The 15861-nt window shown below is 37.1% G+C and overlaps 1 protein-coding gene across 1 annotated transcript in view; it reads left to right on the forward strand.

The window, feature by feature from the left end:
* Nucleotides 1-15861, forward strand: part of LOC127453085 (zinc finger protein ZFPM2-like) — a 220931-nt gene that overhangs the window by 103070 nt on the left and 102000 nt on the right. The window contains exon 4 of the mRNA XM_051719147.1: nucleotides 15244-15368. Coding sequence (XP_051575107.1) covers nucleotides 15244-15368 — 125 coding nt within the window. The remainder of the gene's footprint in view (nucleotides 1-15243; nucleotides 15369-15861) is intronic.

Genomic DNA, 15861 nt, shown 5'->3' on the forward strand with positions numbered 1-15861 from the left:
TTCCTGTTGCTGATGGCATGCTGCACGAGTGTTTGTAGCTTGCTATCCTGCTTAGCATTGATTATTCTTATTCTTATATGTTCATCATATTATTCTTTGTCATTTTATCACGTGCTTCAGGCTTTTCCACTTTTCTACTGTTTCATCTATGTGTATTTTACTGCACGCACCAGTTTCTCTCGTTTTTCTGCTTTTTTCCGCTTGTCTACATCTCATTTCTCGACCATGTGCATTCGTTTTCTCCACTGTGTTTTACACGGATTATTGCATCCATCTCAAACATCTGCTGATTTGGAACCACATCGACCTCAAACCCTCGCCACTCAAGAACAACCACAACAACAACAACAACAAAACAGTTGCGGTAAGTCATGGCATCCTCTCATGTTATTGCCTCCTGCATTACATGCCACATGTTTACTATAGCTTCTGCCATCAGCAGTGAGTGATTTACATGTGATAAATGTAAGGAATTAGTCAAGCCGACGGAGAAGATTAATGAGTTAGAGACACGCATCCGAACGCTAGTGGAAGTCAGTGAGAAAGAGAAGCCGGTAGATACGGTTTCGGATGTGGGTAGTACAGCGAACAACACACACACTTTGGTTCTGGCTGAAGAGCTTCCACAGTAGGACGATTGGGTGACATCTCGGCGGCATACTCGCCCAGCAAAGCGACACCACTCTCCTGTTCCTGTTAGGGTTTCCAATCAATTTTCCCCAATCAGTGGTGCACCCACTGAGAATCATGTTGAAAGAGCCCTAATAATTGGTGATTCTATTATAAGGAACATGGAAATAGAGACTCCAGCCACTATTGTTAAATGAATTTCGGGTGCCAGAGCATCTGATATCAGATCAAATTTACAAGTGCTGGTTAATGATAAACATAGATTTTCTAAAATTGTTATTCATGTTGGCACTAACGATGTCTGGCTTCGCCAGTCGGCGATCTCTAGAGATAATGTTAAAGAGGTGTGTGAACTTGCAAAAACAATGTCAGACACTGTAATATGCTCTGGCCCCCTCCTTGCTCGTCGTGGTGACGAGGTTTATAGTAGATTAGTGTCACTGAATGGCTGGATGTCTGAGTGTTGTCTGGAGAATAGCATAGGATTTATAGACAATTGGAAGAGTTTTTGGGGTAGACATGACCTGCTAAAGAGAGATGGACTCCATCCCTCCAGGGAAGGTGGCACTCTGCACTCTAGTAATTTGGCTCATAGTCTTAATAATGATAGTATTTGACTAACTGGGGCCCAGGTCAGGAAGCAGACAAACTGGTTAATCGGAACGTCTGCTAGCTGCCTTGAGATGTCACACAGGTCACATAAACTACTAACACATAGAGACTGTATCACCTAGATATCACATAGAGACTGTGTCTGTTCCCTGAACTACCAAACACAAAACTCTCACTAAATAATTTGGAAAAAATTTGATTTAGGTCAAACGAAGAAAAAAAAATGAAGATAAACATCATATAAAGGTAGGGCTACTAAACATTTGATCTCTTTCTACCAAAGCACTAATTGTAAATGAAATTATTACAGATCATAGTTTGGATGCGCTCTGACTGAAACCTGGCTTAAAACAGATTCATATATTAGTTTAAATGAATCTACTCCCCCAGGTTATTGTAAACATGAGCCTTGTTTGAAGGGTCGAGGAGGATGTGTTGCTACAATTTACAGTGAAGTTTTTGGTGTTACTCAGAGGACAGGATATAAGTTTAAGTCTTTTGAACTAATAATGCTTAATATGACACCGTCAGATATAAATAAAAAAATCTCTGACGTCTTTTCCCTTGCTGCAGTGTATAGATCACTCAGATTACACTGGTTTCCTTGGTGAATTTGCAAATTTTTCTATCAGATTTAGTAGTTAATATAGATAGAGATGTAATTGTTGGTGACTTCAACATTCACATAGATAATGAAAATGACACATTGGGATTAGCATTGATCGATATTCTCAACTCTCTTAGAGTCAGAAAAAATGCGACAGGACCAACTCATTGCCATAATCATATGCTAGATTGAATTCTGTCATGTGGAGTTGATGTTGATACTTAGAAATTCTACCACAGAGCGATGACATCTCAGATCATTACCTTGTCTCTTGTTTGTTGCGATCAGCTAATGTCACTCAATCTACACCAAGCTATCGTTAAGGTAGAACTATTCTTTCGACCACTAAAGATAGCTTCACTAGTAATCTTCCAGAATTGTCTCACATACTCAGTAAGCCAAAAAGTCTAGAAGAACTTGATATAATAACAGAAAGTATAAATACAGTCTTCTCTAGCACTCTTGATAGTGTCGTCCCCCTTCGATTAAAGAAAATTAAAGAAAAAAGCCTTGCACCGTGATACAATGATCACACTCATGCTCTCAAGAGAGCAGCTTGGAAATGGAGCGCAAGTGGAAGAATGCAAAATTTGTGGTAATTTGTGGTGCCATGGAAGGATAGTGTCTGTAGCTACAGACAGGCACTAAAAGCTGCCAGGTCAGCATATTTTAGCAAACTCATAGAAAATAACCACAACAATCCTAGGTGTTTATTCAGTACTGTGGCTAAATTGGTTAGGATAAAGTATTGACTGAACCAAATATTCTGTCGCAGCACAATAGTAATGACTTCACAAATTTCTTCACTGATAAAATTTAAATAATCAGAAATAAAATTGGAACTATGCAATCAGAGGTCACAGCACCTCAGGAAATGGTGTCTCATAATTTTGCTCATGAGCAAATTCAATCCTTCGCTGTCATAGGTCATGAAGAGATAACAAAACTTATAAAAACTTCAAAAGTCACAACATGTATGTTAGATCCAATACCAACTAAGCTCTTAAAAGAGGTATTCCCAGTAGTCTCAGAACCTCTTTTTAATATTATTAACTCCTCGCTATCCTTAGGACATGTCCCAAGAAACTTTAAAATGGCAGTTATCAAACTGCTTATTAAGAAGCCACAGCTTGATCCTAGAGAATTGGCTAATTACAGACCGATTTCAAATCTACCATTTATGTAGAAAATGCTATAAAAGGTAGTGTCCTCCCAACAATGTTAATTTCTACAGAGTAATGGAATATATGAAGAATTTCAGTCAGGGTTTAGGCCTCATCACAATACAGAGACTGCACTTATCAATTAAAAATGTTACAAATGACTTGCTCTTATCATCTGATCGTGGGTGCATTTCTCTTCTAGTGCTTTTAGATCTTAGTCCTGCCTTCGACACGATAGATCACGGCATTCTCTAGAATAGGCTGGAGAATTATGTTGGCATTAGTGGACTTGCATTAGCATGGTTTAGGTTCTGTTTATCAGACCGCTACCACTTTGTATGTGTAAATGAGGAATTGTCAAATCAAATAAAAGTTAAGTATGGAGTGCAACAGGAATCAGTTTTAGGACCTCTGCTTTTCTCCTTATACATGCTTCCCCTGGTAGATATTATCTGGAATCATGGAATAAGTTTCCACTGTTATGCCGATGATACCCAACTTTATATTTCTTCTTAAACCAACGAAAATTCACAATTCTCCAAATTAGCAGAGTGTATCAATGAAATCAAAGATTGGATGCACAGAAATTTCCTTCTACTCAATTCTGACAAAACAGAGGTACTAATGATTGGACAAAACACCTCTAAAAATAAGCAGCTAAAATATAATTTGACTCTCGATGGACGTACTGTTACGTCGTCTTCTACAGCAAAGAACTTTGGTGTTATATTTGATACCAATCTGTCCTTTGATAATCAAATTTCCAATGTTTGTAAAACAGCATTCTTCCACCTGAGAAATAATGCTGAATTACAACACATGCTCTCTGTTGCTGATGTCGAAAAATGAATGAATGCGTTCATGACCTCAAGACTAGATTATTGTAATGCATTACTTGGAGGATGTCCAGCAAGTTCAATAAATAAACTTCAATTGTTTCAAAATGCAGCTGCCAGAGTGCTGACAAGAACTATCGTCGTTACATTGGCTAGCTGTTAAATTTCGTATTAATTTTAAAATTCTGTTAACTACATACAAAGCTTTAAATGGTCTAGCTCCACAGTACTTAAGTGACCTTCTGACACTCTATATTCCGTCACGTTCATTATGATCACAAAATTTTGGCTTGTTAACAATTCCAAGAATATCAAAATCCACAAAAGGAGGTAGATCCTTTTTCATTCTTGGCTCCTAAACTATGGAATAGTCTCCCTAACACTGTTCATGATACAGACACACTCTCACAGTTTAAGTCTAGACTAAAGACTCATCTATTTAGCCAGGCATACACCTAATTTATCATTTAACACACAATTAGGCTGCTTTAGTTAGGTCTGCCGGAACCAGAAACATCCATCATGATCTATAACTTTGCATTAAATTGAATGGCATCTACGCTAATATAAAAATTTTTGTTTCCATGTCTCAACCATGGGATTCATATCCCGATGTTATCAGAGCCAGCCAGATCCAGCTCCGTTCCTGCTTGGTGTCAGACTGTACTGCTACGTGTCGCTGAAAGATGATGACAAACTACAGCTGGTGCCAGCCAAACATCACTTCAGTCTTTTGACTTCAGAGGATGAACTGATGCCAACTCCAACTGTAAAACATGGGATTATTCATATGCCACTGCCTGAACCTTGGATTTATGATGGACCCCACCGAACCTCACCGAAATGACCTGCAGTTTGAACTGCGATGCACCTCATTAATCTCTGCCTGCATCACCTTTGTCTATTGATGGACTACACTCTTGAAATGGAATACATAGACTATTATTTAATTGCCAACAAAAGTCTTCATCAGCCAACTAACAAAGGACAATGCATCAATGTGAACTTCTATAGTTAATCCAGGATGGACTTCAAAGACAATAGTCATTAATCTTTTATTAATTTTTTTAAACAATTAACGCTTACTTAATTCACAAATTTAAAACCATGACTTGCACTGCACATAAATAAATAATATCGGCATTATATTCATGTTGTTTAGCCAGAGAGGAACTGACCCCCACAGTGTGCCTGGTTTCTCCCAAGGTTATTTTTCTCCGTTAACCAACATCTTATGGAGTTTTGTGTTCCTTGCCGCAGTCGCCTTCAGCTTGCTCACAGGGGTTCTAAATACAATTATTATTTACTTATTTAATTACACAATTTACAATCATATTTAATCAAACTACACAATGATCACTCTAAGATATTACAGTTTAATTTTTTGTAATTGCATGATTTCCTGTAAAGCTGCTTTGAAACGATGTGTGTTGTGAAAAGCACTATACAAATAAAAATGACTTGACTTGAACGTCCTTGAGTGGCCCAGACAGAGCCCGGACTTGAACCCAATCGAACATCTCTGGAGAGACATGAAAATGGCTATCCACCGACGGTCCCCATCCAACCTGACAGAGATTGAGAGGATCTGCAGAGAAGAACGGCAGAAAATCCCCAAATCCAGGTGTACAAAGCTTGTTGCATCATACACAAAAAGACTTGAGGCTGTAATCGCTGCCAAAGGTGCTTCAACTAAGTACTGATTTAAGGGTTGTGTCAATGTGATATTTCAGTTTTTCTTTTTAATAAATTTGCAACATTATAAAAAATCTGTTTTTTGCTTTGTCATTATAGGGTATGGAGTAGAGGTCGACCGATAGTGGGTTTTGCGGATACAATATCTAAGGTGGGAAAACAGACCAATAGCTGATTAATCAAAATTTTAAAATGTATTATTTGTATTAAAACTTTACACTCAATGTACAAAAGTGCTGAACTTTAGTATTACTTTCCATGTCGATACTTTAATAAATTTCTCCCACACTGGTACCTTCTTCAAAGCCTTTGCCATCTGAAATGAATGAAAATATGAATTAAAATATTACAGGTCAAATGTGTTTGTTGTTCAGTAGTAACATAAAACACTGCCTTATAAAGCCAAATAGCGACTGTATGCTTCATCACTACTGACAATATTTATTAATTTATTTTATTGTCATTTTAAATCTATAAATGATGAACACGAAAGGCAGAGAGAATAAGGGATAGAAAAAAATAAACTCAAGTCTTGTCTTGTTAAAGGTAATTTTAGAATGGAATTGTCTGTGATATATCCATGTGCCCTCACATGAACACATTGTATTATATAACAATGTGCCCTTTCATGAATCTCAAATTTATTTCAGACGGATATATTTTACCGTGCTCTTAAGTTTTTTGTACATTACTACATCATAAAATTAGGAAGTTTAAACAGATGTTCTTTTGTCAAAAATGTAAAAAACTTTAAACATACTTTATAGTCAAAAAAACTATAAAACGGAAAGCTGTAAAACTGTTCCTGTGCACGTGCATTCACACAATAAACCGTACTGGCGCCTTCTGAAGCAAAGAACGACTGAGCAAAAACAAAAACTTAGGCAGCTTATTCATAAAAGGTTGCCATTAATGATTGATTTATAACTGACAAGTAACTTATAAATTCACTTAGAAACAAAACCTCTTCAGAGTGATTATGTTTATAATCTGACTGGAACAAACTGGACACACCTCTAACCAACGGATATGCGGAAATCTTTTTTATTCAAAACAGCGTATTAAGAGGAAAGGTAAGCAGTTTCCATCCTTGACTTTGGAACATTGTTCTAACCATTCGAACAGATAATATCTATTTGCCTGTCCTCTCCACTTTGTCAGCATTGCAATTCTCCAGTGCAGCGATTAGTTATAAACAAATTTATTATCAAACCACCTTTGGTTGTTTTAAAGGACTGATTTATTGTACAATGACAATAATAATAACGTGCATTGATTGTATACATACCTTGGCTTTTCTCTGTTGATGTTTGGTCCATCTCTATAAATAGCCTAGTCGTGTTGCACAACAAAGTCCACGTGGAGTCAGTGATTGTTTATATTTAACCTCTTGAGGGCACCGTTATATAGTTGAACCAAGGAGTTCAGAATGTAGAACCCTCCAGTTCCGGCCATGGAGAAGTGAAACCAAAAATAACTATCGGAAACTATCGGAGTTGTTTTTTTGCCGATAGTTAAAAAAATGCAACTATCGGCCCCGATTAATCGGTAAATCTGATATATCAGTCGACCTCAAGTATGGAGTGTATATTGATGTGAATTTTTTTTTTTATATATATATATATATATATATATATATATATATATATATATATATATATATATATATATATATTTTAAAGCATTTTAGCATAAGGCTGCAACATAACAAAATGTGAAAAAAAAAATAAATACTTTCTGAATGCACTGTAATTACTGTAGGATAGCAAAATTATTCTTCATCACTTTACTATAAGGTTCTATTCAGTAACATTAGGTAATGCATTGGATGTCATGAACTATGAACTATGATTTTTTTTTATGCATTTATTAATCTTGTTTACTGTTAATTTATCAAAATACTATTGTTCATTGTTTGTCCATGTTAGGGTTAGGGTTAGGTTATAAACTACTGTATGACGAACTAATGAACTAACTAAATAATATAGTTAATAATGCATTAACTCATGTAAAAGTATACAGTTTATGTGTAGAAATTAACATGAACCAATATTAATAAATGCTGCAAAAGTAATGTTTATTGTTAGTTTATGTTAACTATTGTGTTAACTGCATTACTGAAATTGTCTTTCTAAGTAGATTGCATGGCTGTTTGCTTGATCTAAGGCACCTGTTAGTGATGGGTGTAGCTGAAATAGCCAAACTCTTTTATTAGAAGGCGGCATCCACTTACTTTTGGCCATGTAGTGCACATGCATATCTGTAATCCAGTGGCACAGCCAATATTCATTGGCATCCACGCCAGATCGAAGCGGATAATCTCGGACTGTACATCTTGATCTCGTAATCTGTGACGAGTCAACATCTAAACGCTGGTGGCAAACATGGCCAATGGTGGCAGGCTGGCTTGTGTAGTAGCTGTAAGAGCTAGGACAAGCCAGCTGGGACACGAGGTTTCAAGACAAGCCTTGGAACGGTCCTCGGATGACTGGCACGTTCTTACTCTCACCGTTATGACTTCAAATATCCTCACGCCACATGCATGTCCACCTTCCATGTTCATATATGGCCTTAAATCTAAAAATAGGTCTGCTTATTAGGTATCTCACACAATACTCTAGCAAGATGCTAACCCCAAACTCTACTGAAATCAGTCGTTAGTCAATTCATTGTGCAATTCACGAAATTAGTGCTATTTGTATAACGCAAAGGGTTGCTGCCTATGTAGCACGTTCCAAATCGTTCACTTCTGAGGTTCCGTTCAATTTGGATGCTGCCTATATAGGCAGGATATCCTCATGCTACCTACACATCCGCCCTCCTCATACACTTGCTAACAAACCCACCCAAAAAAAAACAAAAAACATTTACACTCCACCACAGCGAGGTATGCCTGGAAGTCTTCGGCGAATGTGTCAAGCAGGGCTAAAGAGAAACTTGCACAATCATGGCGAAAGGCCACAAGGTCTTATCAGAATGGGAACAGAGCACATCAAGCGGTGGTGGGCTAGCATAGATTTAGCCTTCTTGTGATGTGGACCAGCTGCGCTCCAACGCTTAATTATTTCCCTTTAATGAAGTTCCCCACCATCCAACAGGCTGGCAGGAACGTGACAGGCTTCACAGAGAACCACCACCCCCCAAAATTCTCCCACTATCTCTGCTGAGCTCCATAACAAGGAGTGAAGGTATTAGTATGATCGCAGGTTGCAGAAAATAACATAATCATTTGAATCGGTGCATTTTTTAAAAACGTTTTGCACAAGCTGTGATTCAGACCTCTACAGAAAAGTACTGTGGGGGTGCCATATCATGGCACACTGATGGTGTCAGATAATAATACCATGGCAATTTGATATCTACCAAGGTACTGAATGATTACCATGGTATTGAATAGATGTGTAACTGTTCACATTTTAAACAGTTTGGTTTGAAAAATTTATTTGTAGCTATTTGAGGTACACCGATTCTATTAGATTGAAGCGAATGCTGATAACCAATATATTTTAACACTCTGATTGGTCTAAACCAATCTGATTGTTGATATTTATTTTTCAAAGTGCCCCTTTTACCACACCTTTACATGCAGTAGGTCATATGCTGCAGCAAAATACACCATACTGTACCAGACATTTAATGAAATCATAACATTTATTTGCCTTTAAAGAAAACAGAATTGTTTTGGAACTAGTAGCAACTAGTAATAACCATGTTATTACTATAACACCAGTCCAAAAACAATGGTATTTCCTTTAAGGAATTTTCTCATTAAGTTCACACAAAAGCATTTGTGGCATAATGTAGTTTACCAGACAAAATTATTTTGACACGTCCCTTGCTTATAATATATATATATATATATATATATATATATATATATATATATATACAAAAAAAGTTTTAGCGCATCAAAATACAGCTGATGGAAACGCAGATTATCGTTAAAATTTCATAAGTGTCGACATAATATTTTTCCATTTAACTCTAGCGCATAAACTCTATATCGATACTTCAAATGTCGTGAAAAACTGGTTTGGAAACACTTTTTGTCGAGAAAATTGGCATTAACACAAAAATGTAGTGTCACATGACAGACTTTACCCCAATCGTTAGCCTGTGTTAATCATGACGACAAGGTATACATCCTTGAAAGCCAATTTATTGTACGTGATTATTGATTGATCTTAACGGCATATAGATCAGATGCTGCAAACATGACACTTCCAGGAGTGCCAACACAAATATCTCGTATCATGCACATTGACAAGTGCACGGAGAACAAATGAATGGCCACTGTTTGTGATTAATTTAATCATGGTAGCCATCCATTTATTTATTAAAGTTGCTTTTCCCACCATTCAAAATAATAGATGGCAGTCATGGAATTAGCCCATAATACAAAAAACATATTTCAGTGCACAAAGATGTTTTAAATTAAAAATAAACACACAATACTAGGAGAAAAGCATCAGTGTGCTTTTTTGGAACACCAACATATAGCCCAATTTTATAAAATTATTGTTTAGCTTACTTTTGAAAGAATGCCAGCAAAATTACCTGTATAAAATTAAATAAATTAGCCTACCAAATGAATAAAGCATTAAATAATATAATTAATTACCAAATGAAAAAAAATTTTTTTTAGAGCTATATATGCCTTTTCTTTACACAAAGTTAAATTAGCCAACATTTCAGAATGTTCTACACTTTTTTCAAGACTATAAACTATCAGAACTATTTGTCCAGTGCTGAGTTTACATTCAGGAAATTAGCTTTTGAACATTTTAAATATTTTAATATTTTAAATCTAACCCCGTACCTTGGATTGCATTTGCTGAGCTTCTTCAGAAAATGTAAATTGCATTATGACACTAAAATTAATTTTAGATGACAATCAAGTTCAGATGGTCATTAAAAGTTGCTGGACAAATATGCAGGACATAATGCAGTTGTAATGGCAATGCTTTAGATTAGATGATTGTTCAAAATAACCAATTGAATATCAGGAATATATCATATATAAACCCTGATATTACGCCGCATACATTTTATTTTAATAGCTGTGCACACAGTATATACACATCGATGGATGGTCCTTGTACTAAGCCCGAAAGTTTCCCCCACTACTTGGTACAGGCTGCCAACTTGTACATGACCATGACGATTCGCTTTCGGGTTAGCACCGGTGGCAACCTGCGTTAAGCGCAACATCAGTACCAATATTTCAGTCCTGTCAGAAGGGCAACTGCTCCCTTTTGATTGCAATTCCTCCTCTTCTGATTGCTTTTATTTGTGAGATTAAAATGACAGTAAGCTGGCTAATTTCAATGAATTGTCTCAATACTATCCCCATTTTACCAAAACTTCGGAGGAAAAAAAATTTGGGACGTCTGGGAGGTGAAAGGTACACAATTAGCGATATACACACATTTCTGTATGGAAACAGCTTAAGGGCAGATTTCTTTTGCGATACACCAAAACGTATGCGACAAAGTGTTTTTTTGAGGCATGATGTAATCACGCACACCATTTTTATCGATAAAAGGCCATTTGAATGGAAACAGGCAGAAGGCAAATTTTGCCAAAACATTTTTTTTATGTATTTTCACTTTGTCGATAACAAAATAGCACGAACAGTGATGGAAACTAGGCTATTGTAAGTGTGCACATGATATTACTGATAAAATTGCCCTCTAAACTTCTGCGTAACGTTCTATCCAATACTACAATTATGTTATCATGATGGCGTAACAGCAGTAAACCCTGTAATCTGGTAAACACCGTAATGCTGGTAAATCCCTGATTTCAGTCACACTAAAATGTTGTTTACATCTTGTGGCTATACTTTTAAAAACAGCTTGTTTCAATGTTTATGGATTGGCCCCATTCACTTCCATTTTAAGTGCCTTTATGAAAGCAACATTTTTGCTTTTTTGTGAATAAAAGAGGGACAAGTCTAAATAATTTTTTGTGGAGATTAATATTATGCCACAAAATCTTTCGATTCAGCTTAACTTGTTTTGAACCCGGAACATTTCTTTAACTCCTGTCCAAAAACCCCTAGTGCCGTGATACCATAACACCTGTCGAAAAAGCAATGAAAATACCATGGTACCTTTTTTGAAAGTGGTACTGCTGTAGTTTGCACTTACCAAAGTCTCTTTGTTGTGATATTTAGCAAATGACTGGGATTAGAGATACAGCAGTGTTTATTCAGTTGCAGGGGAATTCCCATACAAGCAAGCTAGCGTGTTAGCATGATACAGATAAACAGCTGATATTTGCTGTGAAAAACACAGTCGAATAGGTCATTTTAAAGTTCAGTCTCTGCTGTAGCGCTTTCAGCCAACAAAGAGTATGTGGAAGATCATCTCAGAACCAGCTGTTATTTACCACAGATTGCAAGACGTGTTGTGTTCCTTAAAGACCTTTATGTTTGAGTGGTGTTGTCTGACCCTAGTCAAACCTATAGAAAAGAAAAATTGCAAATTATATCTCTTTAATATCTCAATTGTTTCTTCTAGACAGCTATGATAAAAGGAGAACAAATTGAGACTTTTGAAATCTCTAGCTTGAAGCGCCATCTCCGGAGTTTTAGAAGATATGTCAACAATGTCTCACACCAATTTGTCCAAGATAACAAAATCTGCAATCAATAAATTCTGTTTTTTTTTTTTTTTTTTCATATAAACATGCACTAGACAGACATCTTTGACCTTTGTGATGCATCTCACAGCTTCTTCAGCATCTCACGACATGTGTGCCACATTTTTAAGGCCACTTGTCATGTTAAAAGAAGCTTAACATTTAAAAACGTGTCTCAAAATATTTGTGTTCTGTTCCGTTGGATCTTGTAAGGATTGTAAGAATCCAGGCCATATACAGCAAGTAGACTGATCTCACTGTGAATTCGGCAACAGTAGGTCGAAAGTTCTGCTGCTGAAATTGGTCTGTGTGTACCAAAATTCATACCACTGCCCCCAATGTCCGAAGCTGAAAGTATTGCTGAACGTATGGGCTCTAGTTTGAATTGTCCACAGATAGGCGGCAAAAGTGAGTTGTATTTTTTTGTTGTAAATGTTGTTATACAGTCAAGAGAAATGCAAATGTTATTAACCATATGCCCCAAAGCCAACCCTAAACATAACCGTCAGTGGAGTAAAATGTTTATTTTAGACAGAAAAGGAAACTCTGAATCACAGTCACATTGTTTATGTGAACGTGGTTACTTCCTGGTTTCCATGGGACCAGAACTCGTGTTTTTGAAGCTACTCGCACAGCACACTTCAAGACGTGCAACAGGAAAAGGTAAACGCATTGAATTGATGCATAGATGTCTTATGGGAGATGCCGGCTTGTCAGTAATTTGGCAGAACGGGGACAATTTCAGGGTACCGAAACATTCATTAGCAGCATGTTGATTTCCCGTGTGACCATATTGCAGCAAGGCAGCTCATAAAGTTTTGGACAGAGCCATGGACTTGTTGAGGATATGGGAATAAGTGTTGTGAGTACGTTCATACAGCGTACAGATTCTCAGTCCCTGTCTCCTGGTAAAAAGCCCTTGTGTTGTTATGAGTGCTATAACACAGCCAAACAGGATGCTCATGGGAAGATAAATCAGATAGCTCTCAAGCTCTGAGGGATAAATCTTCCTCAGTCACAGGTCAGCCCTAAAACCTCTCTGCATCACCATGAAAACCAGGCAGAAGTCTGCACTCAAGATCCTCATGACAAGAGCCCCACGACCCTTCCGAGACGAAAGTCATAACCAGGCAGTCTATTATAATAACTGTTTGATTAATCACTACCCTAAAATAAGCACACAAAATCTTAACTGATTAGATAGCGGCGCTTGGGGAACTTGTGAGGCTGGCTGTGCTATCCCATGACGTGGTTAATTAACTCGGCCCCTTCCTGGAAAAACAGAAATAGAGCCCTGCATGCCACCTGTAACATCTCAGTGAGGTTTTATCACAGAGCAAAGGACATTCTTTCAAGAGGAGTTAGCATCACAGCTGTTTGATGTGCACCATCTGACCACCATCAACTATGACATCAGGTGCTGGGGTCTGTATGAAATTCTACTGTCCCATCCTTCGGATGAGATGTTAAACCGAGGTCCTGACTCTCTGTGATCATTAAAAATCCCAGAACACTTCTCGAAAAGAGTAGTGGCCTCCTAATAATCCCCATCCATTAATTGGCTCTAACACTCCACTCTCTCCTCTCCACCAATAGCTGGTGTGTGTTGAGCGTACTAGCGCCCTATGGCTGCCATCATATCATCCAGGTGGATGCTGCACACTGGTGGTGGTTGAGGAGAGTCCCCTGTTCACTGTGTAAAGCGCTTTGAGTGTAGTGTCAGAAAAGCGCTATATAAATGTAACGTTCATACTGTCACTCACTGAAAGAGGCAGGGCCACACTTTATGTTGCTCAAATGATGATTTTTTTTAAACAGATAGTTCTGAAATCTGATTGGAAAATATAAAAGAAAAAAGTAATAAAAGAAAAAGAGAGAGAGAAGGCTATAGCTGAAGGCAGTGCTCCAAAAGGGGTGGGAGCTCCAAACCGCCAGCAAAATATAGAGATATAGAGAGAGAGACTAGGGCCTAACCCGTTTCCCTGCCCTAACCATGTGTGGAGGGGTCGCCTCCTTTTGGATTTGGTCCAGCCCACTTTTGTGGTAACCCCACCCACTTGTGGAGTAACCACACCCCCTTTAGGAGATTCCACCCCCATTTGGAGATCTCTATCCTGCAGCTGTACCTACTTGGAAAAAAGGAAACATTTACCAAATCTGACTTCATTACTGTTTCATTTTCCTGTCCAGAGACTACAAATAGAATTCGATTGAATTGAACATGTAAAATTACTCTAATTATGGGTAGACAAAAAAGATACACTATCAACTAAATACAAAGTAAACATTTTCCACTTAATATTTTGATCATTTCTTTTGGCTTAAGTACAATAACAATATAAAAGACAATAATTTGGTTTTGCACACAACATGTTGTCTTTATTATATCATGCTTGATATTTTTCTCACACAATATAACTGGGTCTTTAACATGAAAATATATAGCTGCCTTCATATTATAGCAAAGGGGGTCATCATACTTGGGAGTCCTTAGCATCAAAAAGTTTGAAATCCCCTGATTTAATGCACTGACATTCGTACATTTTAAATGCGGCTTATGTGTCTAAATATTTTTGGGGCCACTGTACTGTACATCAGTTGAATTATGTATAAACTATAGAGTTTACATGTCTACAATATTACAGTCAACTTACAGTTAAGCTAATGAACTACATTCCTTGGCATAAGAATTGTTAATGTAATTATGATTTTTATTAAATCTGATTAGGTTTTGAACATTGGTGTTTTTTATCATATTGCTGGTGTCACCATTGTAAAAACATAATTAAAAAAAAGCTATAAGCAACTCATTGCATGCAATGTAGAACATTATCTCATATATATTTAATACAAATAAATATCAAAGAGATTATATCAAACTGTGGTACAAATGAACAAGCCACTTACTGTTGTTGCATCACAAATAATAGGGCCAAAAGGTCATTACATTTGTTATGTTGAGGCTATTGTTGACTCACCCTAGACTGTATGTATGTATAATCATTTTTCAGCTTTTATTGTGTGACAAGACTTACTGTCCTGTCCTATCTCATAGGTGAGCTGGACTTGTTCAACAAAGATGGAATACGACGGATTCACAGCCGCCAGCAGCTTCCTGTCGGAACCACTTGGGGGCCTTTTGAGGGGAAAATTGAGCTGAACACAGATGGAAGTGCTCAGGTACTTTAACCCTAGTTTATTGTTGATGGGGTTTAAAGGAGAAGTCTGTTATTTCTGTGCCACTTAACAACATTGCACCAAGTGAAACTGAAATCTGTTTGAGCTAAATGACTCAAACAATGGTGTGAATTTGGGGCGGGGCTACCTGTTTGGAAAGTTGTCTGTGCAATATGTGCAATTGTTTAGTGCCGCTAGAGGTTCAGAAATTGCACACTTCACCTTTAACAGAGTCTCAGTGTTTGTAAATCAGTCCGTGAATCTGTTCATTATTAATGATGAGGTTTATTTTCCTTATAAGTCTATCATTTGCATATTGATGTACAAGACAGATTACAGAATGCACACAGATGTTGATTGTGTTACATATCAACCTTAACCCAGTGCTCTTCAACAGTTCCAGAGTCAAACTGACCTCAAACACACAGCTTTGACATGCTTTAACCATTTAATTAGCATATTTTAACAGTAAAGACTTGATTACTATTCTGTCTAC

The sequence above is a fragment of the Myxocyprinus asiaticus genome, chromosome 15 (assembly GCF_019703515.2).
Source record: "Myxocyprinus asiaticus isolate MX2 ecotype Aquarium Trade chromosome 15, UBuf_Myxa_2, whole genome shotgun sequence".
NCBI classification, from domain to species: domain Eukaryota; kingdom Metazoa; phylum Chordata; class Actinopteri; order Cypriniformes; family Catostomidae; genus Myxocyprinus; species Myxocyprinus asiaticus.